Source organism: Chenopodium album, chromosome 23 (genome assembly GCF_948465745.1).
Source record: "Chenopodium album chromosome 23, dcCheAlbu1.1, whole genome shotgun sequence".
Taxonomy (NCBI): Eukaryota; Viridiplantae; Streptophyta; class Magnoliopsida; order Caryophyllales; family Amaranthaceae; genus Chenopodium; species Chenopodium album.
Genome location: NC_137856.1, coordinates 26,123,444 through 26,137,023, shown reverse-complemented (window position 1 = coordinate 26,137,023; position 13,580 = coordinate 26,123,444). Strand labels below are relative to the sequence as shown.

The 13,580-nt window shown below is 37.6% G+C and overlaps 1 protein-coding gene across 1 annotated transcript; it reads left to right on the top strand.

The window, feature by feature from the left end:
* Positions 1-145: 145 nt before the first annotated feature.
* LOC145608747 (light-mediated development protein DET1-like) lies at positions 146-9,617 on the top strand. The gene is made up of 11 exons (XM_081664351.1): positions 146-434; positions 1,085-1,512; positions 1,682-1,910; positions 6,018-6,176; positions 6,405-6,473; positions 6,564-6,620; positions 6,849-6,929; positions 7,056-7,220; positions 7,307-7,402; positions 9,112-9,211; positions 9,352-9,617. The coding sequence occupies exons 1-11, from the start codon at positions 363-365 to the stop codon at positions 9,489-9,491; spliced, it is 1,596 nt and encodes a 531-aa protein (XP_081520477.1). The 5' UTR covers positions 146-362; the 3' UTR covers positions 9,492-9,617.
* The last annotated feature ends 3,963 nt before the right edge of the window (positions 9,618-13,580 follow it).

Sequence of the window (13,580 nt, the reverse complement as noted above, 5' to 3'; positions counted from 1 at the left end):
TAAATTAAAAACAAATGTCAATTCCTAACACTACAATAGACATTAATTTATCAAAAAAAATATTTATTTTTTATTTTTTTATATATAAATTTAACGGGTGGATGGATAGGTTGGGTGATGGATCGGGTGATGGGTTGGTAAAAAACAGGTCCAACAGCATCTGTTCGCCCGCAATTTGGTAGCCCTGCTGTATCACTCCCATCCTTACACCTTGTCCACCGAACTCCCTCCTTCATTTCTCTCTCCTCCCCAAATAACTCACACTGGTGCCTCCATTTCTTGCTCATTTAAGGTATGCAATTGCATATCTCGTCTTTCACTGGTGCTTCGAGTTGCTATATCTCTTCTTGCTCGCTGCTCTCATGTTTAGAACCAACAATCTTGTTGCTAGACTGTTTGAACGCCAGACTCGTGCTTCTACTCCTGGCACCAATGTATGTTTTTCTCGCTTTAATTTTCATTTTACACTATTTTACTTTTGATTTCTGGTTTTTGTGTTTTAGGGATTATCTTGGAATTGTATATTATTCTTGTTTATACTACCCATGTGTTAAACTTGGCCTTTGAGTGAGAAATTCTGTGTTTTTGGTACTTATTGGAATGTCAATTGTTAATGCGTAAGTGTTTTGGATTGTGATCTAGATGTAAAATGAAGAATTTGAGTGATATAGAATTTGATTGATGATGAACTAAGTGAATTCTTTATGTGGGTATGTAACGCGTAAGACTTCAAATTGAATTATGGAAGTGCAGCAGAGGTTGGAGTTCTTTGGGTTAGTGTTTGAGAAAATAACCCATTTGTGAGTTCGGATTGATTTCCCGCGTCAATGAATAATATATAAGACTGGTGGGCTAATCCACTTATAATAATTGACGGTCTTGATATCTTGTATGTGATCAGACTCTCCTCCGAAGTTGACATGCCTAAAGAAGTAAAGTTCCCCTTAATATTTGTTAGGTAGCCTAGTCTTTGATCTTTGTTATTCTAGAAATAGCTGTTTGCTCATATGTTCGGCTGCAAATTTGTCATATTGAATCATTTGGGTTTTGTTTTAAGCATCTAACAGTAACTTTATTTATCCAGATACATCGTGCTAGGCAGCTTTATGAGAATATTGTGCCAAGTTATACCATATATGACGTTGATTGCCCCGACTATTCTTTTCGTAAATTTACTGAAGATGGTCAGTACCTGATCAGCTTTAGTAAAAATTACCAGGAGCTAATTGTTTATAGACCATCATGGCTATCATTTTCATATTCTGGAGAAGAGTGTGATGCTCATGATCTCCCTTCGAGAGCAAACAAGTTTGACAGCTTCTTCACTCAGTTATATTGCGTATCACTTGCGTCAACGGATGAAGTTATTTGCAAAGACTTTTTTATTTACAAGGAAAGTAACCAATTTGGACTCTTTGCAACTTCTACTTCACAACTTAACAATGCTGCATCTACAGAAGGTGCTGTACAAGGTGTTCCATCTATAGAAAAGATTACATTTCACCTACTAAGGTGTGCAGTTTGATCTTGGGTTTTTCAATAGTTTTGGTCTTGTATTGGTTAGTACTTTAGTCTGACATTCATATTGACCAAAAAAGATTATTTTTTTCTTTTTTTTCTCCCCTCCCTATGTGATTACTAGGAGCTGGCTTTATTTAACTGTCATCTATTGGTCTTTTAGATTGGAAGATGGCATTATGTTGGACAAGAGGATCTTTCACAATGATTTCATTAACTTAACACATAATGTGGGTGTATATCTATATGATGATCTGCTCGCTGTTGTCTCACTCCGCTATCAGATTATACATATACTCCAAGTTAGGGAATCTGGAAATCTTGTTGATGTGCGTGCCATTGGAGAATTTTGTCGAGAAGATGATGAACTCTTCCTGCATTCAAGTGCTCAAGTAAGTCATTCTCTTGAAAGCTGTATTTCTTAATCAGATTTTGTCGATCGCCGTGAATTAGGGAAATTGTGCATTGATACAAATGACATGTGAAATAATGTGATTACCCTTGTATTATCAATCTTAGGGAATTGCTTTTCTGCAGACTTTTTTTTTTTCTTTTTGATTGGTAAAATTAACTGAAGTGGATAGGACCAAGTGACCAACCCAACAGACTACACATCCTTGCGGTCGATAGTGGAAATCAGCTGTCAAAGATGGGCAGTTGTGCCAGTAATTGGCTAAAATCACAGGCAGTGCATAAAAAGGTGCGCCTAGGCGTTAGGTGAGTAGGGTAGAGCACCTTTTTTGCTCTAGGCGAGGCGCACCTAAGATGCACTTGAGAGGCAAATTTCTTTAATTGAATTATATAGTGCGCCTCACTTTAAAAATGCAAACTATGACCCGGCTAGGTGCAACAGGCCCCATCGCCTCATTGCGCCTTTTTATACATTGATCACAGGTAGCTTTCCTAAAGCAATTGGAAATTAAAAATCATTGAATCTCTTGAGATTTGAACAACAATTATTAATAGTAATTTTGAATAGTCACATGACATTAAAGCTCTCTTGGGTCTCAATACACAAAATATCAACTCCCTGTATAACTAAACAAATAATCTCTTAGGAAAAACTGAATTGATAGTTTGCCTTGATGCCAATGCTTCCGCTTTGCCTATTGCTTTAGCCTTTCCATGACTAATTTTTCTCTCCAATCTCTGACAAAGCCTATTGCAACTTTCACATTGGAATATTTTGAACCATCAAAATTTATGTTTCAAGAGCCTAGGAGAGGTTTTTACCACTCAATATGGGTATGCAATGGAATTAGCTTTTGACTTGTGAGGCATCATCACTAGAAGGGTTGTTTTCATTAATAAATCTTTGAGTATAACTGTTTCTTCTAGCCTTAAGGGATTTGCTAATAAACCAACTAACAATGTAGTAAAAAGCTTCATTGTTGATAATAATCATGATTCTAACAAACATCTCATACGCCAAATTAAATTAATTTTCCCAACCATCATTTTGACCTCATCAAGTTTCTTCGTGCATGGAGCCATGGAGGTATTTTGTCCAAATATTTTGTTTCCCAACTAATTTATCCAGGAGGCTTAGAGGATCTGAAATACAACTTTAAAAATTCTTTATTTCATTGTAATGTTACTAGCATTGGCTTTCTTATTTCCTGCCACCATAGGCCTTTGGTTGAAAATTCTTATAAGTGTTTTAACAAGTAATTAAACTAGATTTTGGAGGGTTTTTCTTTTATTTCAAAATAAATTCAAAATCCAAGTTCAACACCACCTCCAGCCCCAAGATTAATGCAACTAGGAACTTTGAATGCCTATATAAGTATTTTAAGCTACAAATCAATTGTAAAAAATTAACTGTTGTGTCAATAATTGAACATTCTAAATATTTACTCAAAGAGTTAACTCTGATTTCCTATCATCCTTCTAAATGCTTTCCTATCATCATTTTTGACATTCACTGTTGTTTCTGCAAAAGAATTTCGGGATTTGAGTTATGGGGGAGCCCGCTCGTCTGGTCAAACGGAGTCGGAGTCCTGCAAAACAAAGAAAGTCACGAGGGGTATTCTTGAGAAAGCCCCTATGAGGAACTTAGTCAAATGTGTTTATAGAGAGAATTGGTAGATTGCAGACAGAGTGGAGAAAATTGATTACTAGCATTGTTACTTCAACACCCTCATTTACCTCAAAAATTGAGTGAGTGTCCACTCTGGACACTTCATTTTTAACTAAAAACTAGATTTTTTTCTACAAAATGGCCGAGTGTGATACTTGGACACTCGTATCCAAGTAGACACTTAATCTGTGTCCGAGTAACATAGATTACAAGGCTAATCTGTGTAAAATAGTATTTATAGGAGAGGATTAACTGATTAGGGTTTGGATTAGGGTTTACGGTTGTTTCGGGTTGTATTAGGCACTATTGGGCCGTGTTAGGGTTTCTCGGGATAGCGGAGCACGGTTTAGAATATTCTTGTTCTAGGGTTTAAATAAGGGTATTTTGGTAATTTCCGTAGTTAATGAATGTGGGCCCACAGGGCCCTACGACAAATTCGTGATGCACGTTCTGCGAGAGTTTTTCGATAAAATATCGATTGAATGAAATCAACCGTCTTGGAAATATGAAGTGTGCTCGACTCGCGTCAACAACACATTTTATTTTTTTATTCTTTTATTCTTGTTTTTGCTATTAGTCGTCGAGCGTACAAATGTGCAGCCGGGTCCTGGTGCTAGGGCAACCAGGTGCTGGGTGATGCTGCTGTCCTCGCATTTTGTTGTGTGCCAGCAGCATCAAAGCCTAATGGGCGATGATGTGCTGCATGCTCAGCGGTGAGATGCTATGCACCAGCGCGCACCAACACGCACCAGCTCTTGCTCCTCGATCTCCTGAGTGATGACTTGCTATGCATTGTAACCCCTTGGTCTCCTGTGCGATTGCAGCCCCTTGGCCTCCTCAACGATGACTTGCCCCTCAGCCAATGGCTTCAGACCTTTTATATCGCGTTCCTTATGACTTGGAAACACAGGTATTTTTGGCACTCATGTGTCTTGTGGGCGATGAAGTGTCATGGGCACTTTTCTTTACTATCGAATGCTTAAAAATGACTCACTTCGTCTTTTGTTTGAAGCAATCTCGCCCGTTGCTTAGTAAATGTTGACAAAAACTTCGGGAGGTCATAACCAAAAACACTTTCTTTCACTACAAATCTTTTAAGATTGAAATCGTGAGGCTAACCTTTGGTCCTTTGGGCCCACATTCGTTAAATACGAATTTACCGAAATACCCTCATTTAAACCTTACACCAGGGATTTTTTGAAACCGTTCTCAGCACGCATCCCGAGAAACCTTAACACGGCCCAACAGTGCCTAATACGGCCGAAACCTTAATTCGAACCCTAATCAGTTAGTTAATCCTCTCCTTTAAATACTCATCTACACGGATTAGCCGGGTATTAATATGATCGACACTCTCTCTACAAATTCTTTCTCTAAACACATTAAAGTCACTTGACCATCAAAGGGGCTTTTTCGGGAACACCCCCGAGGCAGTTGACTTTCTTTGTTTTGCAAAACTCGGTTTGACTAGACAGGCAGGCTTCCCTCAACTCAAATCCTTGGACCCCTATGGGCCCATAACTGTGCCTTTAAAAACTGATCTATGAAAGTTCACTAGTTGACCAAACATTAGACAATACTGCTCTAAAAGAACTCAAAAATAGACACATGTGGGTTTGCGGTGGAAAACCTCCATTGTTCTTAGTGCATTGAAAAGCCGATCTATTGCTTACTAGCTGACCACACATTGAGCAGTAATTGTCTGAAATAGCTTTAGTAATAGATTGAGGTGCAGGCTTTTAGCTGAAAGTCTCTGCTATCTCAAAATTTATATTTCCTAACTTATATTTTCTGAACTTATCTGGTTTGAAGTAAGATAAATACGATAAAATAAGTTGTAAAAAACAGACTCTTAAGTCTTAACATCTTGCAAACTTAAGCTAAATTGAGGAAATAGGCCAAGACCCAAAACAGAGTATGGGACAAATAAAAAGATTGAATTATACATGTCTTCTTCTCATAGATGTAGGGCTTACTCTTTAGAGATCTTTTAGCCAACTTGATATACTTGTGGTTTTCTCATTGGAGCTTGGAGATTATTGCTTTTCTGAAACTAGTAAACAAATAGCTAAATAAGGGGGCAGGATCACATAACTTAATTTCTTTGATTACTCTTGTCTTGAGGTTTTGTGTAATGAAGCTTGATAACGTATCTAGAGCAATCGAGTAAAACCTGAATATACTTTGAAGACCTTGAAATTTGGATGTATGGTTTTCAGAGATCTGATGATCAAGAAGATATAAGGGTTTGCTGAGATGCTGCACTCTTGACCTAGGGTTTTGTCAAGCTTTTTACTTCTATTTCTATCTCTTACTCAATTGCATCTTCTTAAAAATGCATTTCATTAGCAATCTCAGAGATTGATGCTTCTGTGCAGTTGAGACTTATTATCTAACTTCCAAGCGTTGCTTTCTACAGTATGGAACTATAAACGACAATAATAACCAGAGACAAGCTCTTGTGAGCAACAATGAAGGTGTTCCCAGCAGTGAGCATTATATGCTAAGTGGCATCAAACAGCGGTTACTTTCATTCATATTTAGAGGGATATGGAATGAAGAAGCGGATGAAGCAAATGTGAGTCATTCTACTTGTTTAAATTTGTCACCAATGATGTTTTAAAAAAATTAATTGATGCAGCTATTAAATCACGGAAGAATTATAATATTCTATCAATGTGACATAGTATGTGCATTGCTAATTCAATATTTATTCTTTATTCGATCTTATTTTCCTATTATTTGTTTGCATTTCACCTCTTCTTAGAAAGCAGCTTGTTTATTCCTCTTGTCTTATTGTATTCAGAGGGTCCAACGGTTGAAAAAGAAATTCTATTGTCATTTTCAAGGTTACGTCGACTTGATAATGTGGAAGGTAAATTGATTGTTAGAGAATTCTCAATGTTATTCTTTAGTTATCCTCGCCAAAATGCAAAATCTAAATGCAAACTCTTTTGTTGCCTAGGTTCAATTCTTGGACAGACATCACTTGTTGATCAAATTTGGTAGTGTCGATGGAGGGGTAAGACAATCTCCCCACCCACCCCCCCCCCCCCCTTTTTATTCCTTACAGGCAAACCTGTATGTGCCTATACTGTAATATGGACCTGGTGTTTTTCCTTGTGTGTGTGTGTGAGGATTGATATGATATGCAGAAAGGGGATTTCTGTAATCTCAAGAAATATCTATCTGCCTTTGCCTAAGAAAGATTTTGATAGGACATGAGTTGCTGATTGAAATATAATTACAGGTCTCCCGAAATGCTGACCACCATCCAGCCTTCTTCGCTATATATAGCATGGAGGCTGCAGAATTCGTAGCATTTTACCAGGTCTGTCTTTGCTGAAATTACATTTATATAAGCTCAACAGTTTTCCCCACTATGATTGTTACTTAGAAAATTACATACTTTTGACGTGATTGTTATTTGCTTATCACTTGGGTCCCCATGATTCAGAATTCAGCAGATGAGCTTTATTTTTTGCTCGAGAAGTTTGCTGACCATTTCCATATATCTCCAAACAATTCATTGCATATGAAATTTATCTCATCTCATTCAAATAACCTCCACGCCTTTGAACAATTGATTTGCTTGAAAAATAAGCCTGGCAGCTTTTCACAGGCAAGTTTTTTATGTCTTTGTTAGTTATGACTTTACAAAGCTTAGAAATATTAGCGTGCTTTTTAACATTTGGCTAGTAATTGCAGTTTGTGAAGAAAACATTGGGATCTTTACCTTTCACTTGTCAGTCACAGAGTCCATCACCCTATTTTGATCAGTCGCTCTTTCGGTTTGATGAGAAGGTTTGTCTCTTATCCTTTGCCTAACAAGTGTGATAGTATTAGCTGTTAAAGCAGGATTTGACCTTGCCTGGAGTTTCTTGCTGGTGTTTACTGCTATTATCGTTGTCTAAAAATACTTTAACTAATAGATTATTGAAACTTGCTTCAACCATATCAAATTTTATTAGAAACTTGCTGTATGAAAAATTAAGATGTATAACATAAGATCATGCATGCAATCGTTGTTCTAAAGAAGTTTGTTGATGCATGTGCCAGGCTGAGGAAACAATTTGGGTTTAACTCTTCTGATTGTTTACTTTAAAGCTGAAAATTAGTTTAAAAAAAACTATGTATTAATATAAGACACCTGGTGCATGATTAATGCAAAATGTTGAACCAAATGAAATGTCTCTGACCTTTCCATCAATCAAAATACCTTTTGGAACTTTCAAACCTAATTTTAATTTTATGTTCACTGCAAGGGTACCTTTTCTAGTAAGATAAAGGATTATCTACAAGAATTACAACAAAGGTAGGGAACCCAGTGATTACCTCGGTCTTATTTATTCTATTTTAATTCTGAAAAGAGAAAAGTGTTTCTTCCACCCATTTCTATAACTAAAATGTCCAAAATGACCATAAGAAGGTTATTATTGAACCAACATCAAGATATGTAGAGGGTTGACCAAGAGCTAAAAAAGCATGGTAGAGAAGTAGTACGATAATTCTCATTTGTCTGGTTCCTGTCTAGCACTACATTGTTGATTATCGGTTCTGAGTCCAAGTGAATGATATATCTTATATGCTTCATGCCATTTTCATTCGATAGCTAAATCTGCTACAAAATTTGTTATTGTAATGAAAGATAGAACACTGTATGAAAAGGTGCAAGGCGATAGGGGTAAGCGCTTAGTTAGGTCTGGGCGAGGCGTTTTTGGTTAGGCGCAAGAGGTGTGCCCGCCCGAAGCAGACTTCAGTCAAATTTTTTAATTGTTCATATAGTGTGCCTCACTTGGCATGCCTTAGGCACACCTAGGCACAGCAGACACCCTCTCGCTTCAACGTGCCTTGAGCTTTTTATACATTGAGTAGTAAAACTTTAATATGTGTGGTTAAATTTTCTCTTGATTTTGTCTTATTTTATAACTGGTTTGATTGTTTAAATGATTTAATGATTTGGATGGAGTGTGCTAGATTTGGCTTCTATGCCTTTGCTAACACACTTTGGGGGTGTTATAAACACTTTAAATGGAATGGTGAGGATTTAAATAAATAGGGGAAAGAATAATGATAAACATTACCTTTATTATATGTTTGGTATCCTAACGGAATGGAAACAATTTGAGTAAATTGTGGTTGAATAAGGAAATGTAATTTGTTTCAACTACTTTGTCAAGGGTAATAAATTGGGAATTGTATTACCCTCCAGAAACAATATTTGTTACTTTTTTTTTTTTTTGAGGAAACGGTATTTGTTACTTTTAACTCATACCAAACAAACTAGAAATGAAAATACTTATTTGTATCCGTTTCCTACTTCTAAAATTACTATACCAAACGCCCCCTTTGTGTATTGGAATAAATTTTTAGGGTTCAGTGCTTTATCTAATACTTCGTATTAGTTTTTCACGTGATTGGTAGTATAACCTTATTTATTACGTTTTCTAATTATAGGTCACAAATACAGCTGATTATTTCTTACCTTTTCTAATCAAATTTCACTAATGCAGCTGATTTCGGCTACTGATCGGCATAGACAATCTACGGACCATCCCATTAAATTTATCTCGAGGAGGCAACCCAAAATTCCAAAGTTCAAGATTAAACCAGGTATGCGTCCTGTGTGATTATTGGATAATCAAACATCCCTCCTTAATTTTGGTGTTCATGATGGACCACTATACCTGTCATGATTTTGATTTAGTATGAAATTTAGTAATTGTAACAAACAATGCTTACTTGTATCATAGGCCCTGAAGCTGGGAATTCAGATGCTCGGGCAAAGAAGATATCCTCGTTCTTGTTCCATCCAATTCTACCTCTTGTCATTTCCGTTCAACAAACTATGTTCTCACAGTCTTCCGTTGTGAATATTCACTTTCGGAAATGATTATAGTTCTTGTTGGGTGTATCTCGAAATATTCTATTTTGGGATTGTATTATTTAGCAGTTAACAATTTTGGCGGGAAAATTATGTGTCCAAGAGCTGAATTTTGTATCTATGGTTCTTCCTCAATTCTTTGCATTTCTAAAAACGTCAATGTGGTACGTAGTTCCTGTTGTATTGAGCCACGTTATCTTACCAACATCTTATCACGCCACATCATCACTCAAACAATCTTAATCATCATGCCTCCATATAAGAACATAAGGATAAGAGGATTTAAACAAATAACCGCTTATAACAAAGATAATTATTTAACCATCTAAGCCAATTATCTGCTATGTTAAGAATTTGTAAAAAAATATATGTGTAAGTGCAAACCATTTTTTTTTAAAAAAAGGTACTCAAAAAATAACTCAATTTTGGTTTGACGATCGCAATTTCAATTTTAAAAAGCCTTTAAAAAATTAATAATTAAACGTCTACAACAGTAGCAACCCGGGGCAACGCCCGGGCTACTCTCTAGTTATCCATTATAAATAGTTCCACCTTTTGATTATCTCACAATGGGCCAAACTTTGGGAGGGCTCTTTTTGAAACAGTCCCTAAACTATTGTGACCATTTAATAGGTTAATTGTGCTATGTATCGTGTTCTCATTTGTCACTGTTGGTTTTTTTTAAAAAAAGATTAAAAAAAAAAAAACCTCCATCACCCCCTATCTCCTCCTTACGTCTTTTCACCATGCACTCTCCCAGCCACCATCCCCTACCACCCCAGCCTCACAAAACCACCACATTCTCTCTTGCTTTCTCCCAATAAACAACCCACCACCTCTCGTAAATAAACTATCACGACCACCACCATCACCACTTCTCTCAATCTCTCTAACTGTTCCCTTTATCCTATGACTTGTGGATGGTAGTGAACTCGAAAAGGGTTTGGGTTTGGCATCGGAGGTGGGTAGGTGACTACGAGTCTAGATTTCGTCAATGTGACAAACAGGTTGGGGTGTCCATTATGGTGAACTTGCATTGAAGGAGCTTTAGGGGGTCTGGTTATGGTGAAGGAGGGGCCCCTAGATGGAGCTAGTAAAGGGAGAAAGTGGTTGCGGTTAATATGGTCTAACATGTAGTTTTAATATACTCGTTAGTCTAATCGACTCTTTCGTTAACATGAGGTTAACATGGTCTAACATGTAGTTTTAATATACTCGTTAGTCTAATCGACTCTTTCGTTATAGTTCATGTATCATTGCATTATTTATGCAAAATAAGAAGATAATGTAATAAACATGTTATAGTTCTATTTTATCTATATTATTTTTATTACTCTTTTTTTTTTTTTTTTGTATTAATTAAATAGTGAAATTACCATGGTATGGCGCAAGATCTAATCTAGTGACTAGCAAGTTGAGTGACTGGAATAAAGAGGTGTTTCACAACATCTTTCAAAAGAAGGCTGAATTGTTGGCTCGATTGGAAGGCATACAGAGATCGCTGGCTAATGGAGGGCCTCGACACCTCATTAAATTGGAAGAAAAACTTCGTGTAGAGATGAATAAGGTGCTTGATGAGGAAGAGACTCTCTGGTTTCAAAAGTCTAGATCGGACGCTATTTGTGATGGAGATCGAACACGAAGTATTTCCACCTCTCTACTATAATTCGAAGGAAAAGAAATAGAATAGAGACGCTTATGAATGATAATGGAGAGTGGGAAACTGAACCTGATGCTGTCCGAAATCTTGTGTTGGAATATTGGAAGCATTTATTTTCGGAGGAGCAGCAGCAACATTCGCATTTGGAGGTTCTCAAAGATTACTTCCCTAGAATTAATACTGATGATTGGGAAACCTTGACTAGACCATTTGCAGTGTGTGAAATCTACAAGGCCCTCCAAAGTATGAACCCGTACAAGGCCCCGGATCCCGTCGGTTTCCAACCTTTATTTTACCAAAAATATTGGAAGCTAGTGAAACCGAATTTGCTTAGGCTAGTTTTTGATGTGCTTGAAGGGCGTAGCTTTCCGGAAGGCTTTAATGATGCTTTCTTGGTTTTAATCCCAAAAATGGAGACTCCACAAAAAGCCAATCACTTTAGGCCAATTGGTTTATGTAATATCACTTACAAAATTGTGATAAAAGTGATAGTGAATAGGCTTAAGCCGGTCCTTCCCTCTTTGATTTCTCCTACACAATGCTCTTTCTTCCCGACAAGGCAAATTACAGATAATGTGATCATTGTGCAAGAAATGCTCCATACAATGAGAAGGAAACAAGGAAGAACGGGTTATATGGCGGTCAAGATTGACTTCGAGAAAGCATATGATAGATTGAGGTGGTCTTTTATCAAAGATTTACTAATGGAGTTGAGGTTGCCACAACAAATGGTTGATATTATTATGATGTGCATCAACTCGGCAAAGTTAAGCATTCTTTGGAATGGAGAACCAACCGAGCAATTCACTCCTTCTAGAGGTATTCAGCAAGGTGACCCTATGTCTCTTTACAGTTATGTAATATGTATGGAGAGACTCACACATTTGATTGATAGAGAGGTGCAATATGGGTGTTGGAAACCGGCAAGAGCAAGTAGAGAAGGCCATCCTATAACCAATTTAGCATTTGCGGATGACTTGATACTTTTCTGTGAGGCTAGTGTGAACCAAGCCAAAATCATGAAAAATTTCCTTGACACTTTTTGTTATGCTTCCGGCAGCAAGGTAAGTGTAGACAAATCAAGGATTTATTTCTCGCCAAACACAAATTTCGATGTGAGGGATGCGGTTTGTGCTGAATTGAGTATGGAAAGCACTGATGATTTCGGGACTTACTTGGGAGTTCCAACAATAAATGGAAGGGTCTTTAAGGCAACTTATCAACATTTAGTGGACAAGGTAAATGCAAAACTAGGCGGCTGGCAATCAAAGACTCTCTCTATAGCAGGGAGAGCTACTCTTGCACAAGCTTGTATTTCATCCATACCCACCTATACGATGCAATCGGCTAGGGTGCCAAGGGGTGTTTGTGACATGATTGACAAGAAGACACGGGCTTTTGTGTGGGGAAGTACAGAAGAGAAGAGGAAAGTCCACCTGGTGTCTTGGGAGGAGGTGATTAAACCGAAAAAAGAAGGGGGTTTGGGACTGCGCTCCATGCGACAGTCGAATGCTGCCTTCTTATCAAAATTGGGATGGCGCGTCTTGACTGAAAAAGATACTCTTTGGTCGCGTGTTCTTAGGCATAAATATTGTGAAGGACGCTGTGATTTAGAGATGTTTAAGTAGAAGCAAGATGCCTCTAATACTTGGAAACGCATAATCGAGAACATTGATGTAAAGAAGGGGATTCGGACTGCAGTTGGGAATGGAAAATTGACATCGTTTTGGCATCACAGTTGGGCTGTAGAAGGGGCCTTGATTGATGAAACTACTTCCCTGCCTCCAGTTTCAATTAGACATCTCAAAGTGAATAACATGTGGGATGTGAATCGAGGTTGGAAATTCGAGGTTTTTGCGGATTTTTTGCCTAAGGAAATTCTGGAAAAAATTCAATCTCATGAACTTATCGAAGACGATGAAGCGATTAACAATATTTTCTGGAATGGTTCGCCATCGGGAGGTTTCACTATGAAATCTGCGATGGCTATTATCAGGGATGTCAATGAGCATAATGTGGTAGAGCAAACTCCGTGGAAACTAATCTGGAGAATTTAAGCTCCACAACGCGTAAGGTTCTTCTTTTGGCTGGCATATAGGGAGCGTTTAATGACTAATGCAGCCCGATTTTTGCGCCACTTGACTGATGATGCTAGGTTCTTGGTTTGTGGTTATGTGGAGGAGAGTGTGGAGCACATCTTGAGGTCATGTTCTGCTGCCTTGGCAGTTTGGAAAAAAATTGGAGTCAATGTAGACGAAGCGAATTTCTGGCTGCCGTTTAAAGAATGGATTACACGTAATTTGAGTGCAGCAGGTTATTTTGCTAGGGAGGATTGGTCGTTGGTATTTTCTGTAGCTTGCTGGTGGCTGTGGAAGTAGAGGAATGCAAGAAGTTTTGAGAAGGAGAGTGACATTCCACTAGACCAAGTCTGCTTCATC

What these genes read in the sequence shown, in the direction of transcription:
- LOC145608747 (XM_081664351.1), top strand. Translation starts at nt 363, where the DNA reads ATGTTTAGAACCAACAATCTTGTTGCTAGACTGTTTGAACGCCAGACT. An exon ending in AGCCTGGCAGCTTTTCACAG is followed by an intron (nt 7,221 to 7,306) that starts GCAAGTTTTTTA and finishes TAGTAATTGCAG; the next exon opens with TTTGTGAAGAAAACATTGGG. An exon ending in TCTTTCGGTTTGATGAGAAG is followed by an intron (nt 7,403 to 9,111) that starts GTTTGTCTCTTA and finishes TCACTAATGCAG; the next exon opens with CTGATTTCGGCTACTGATCG.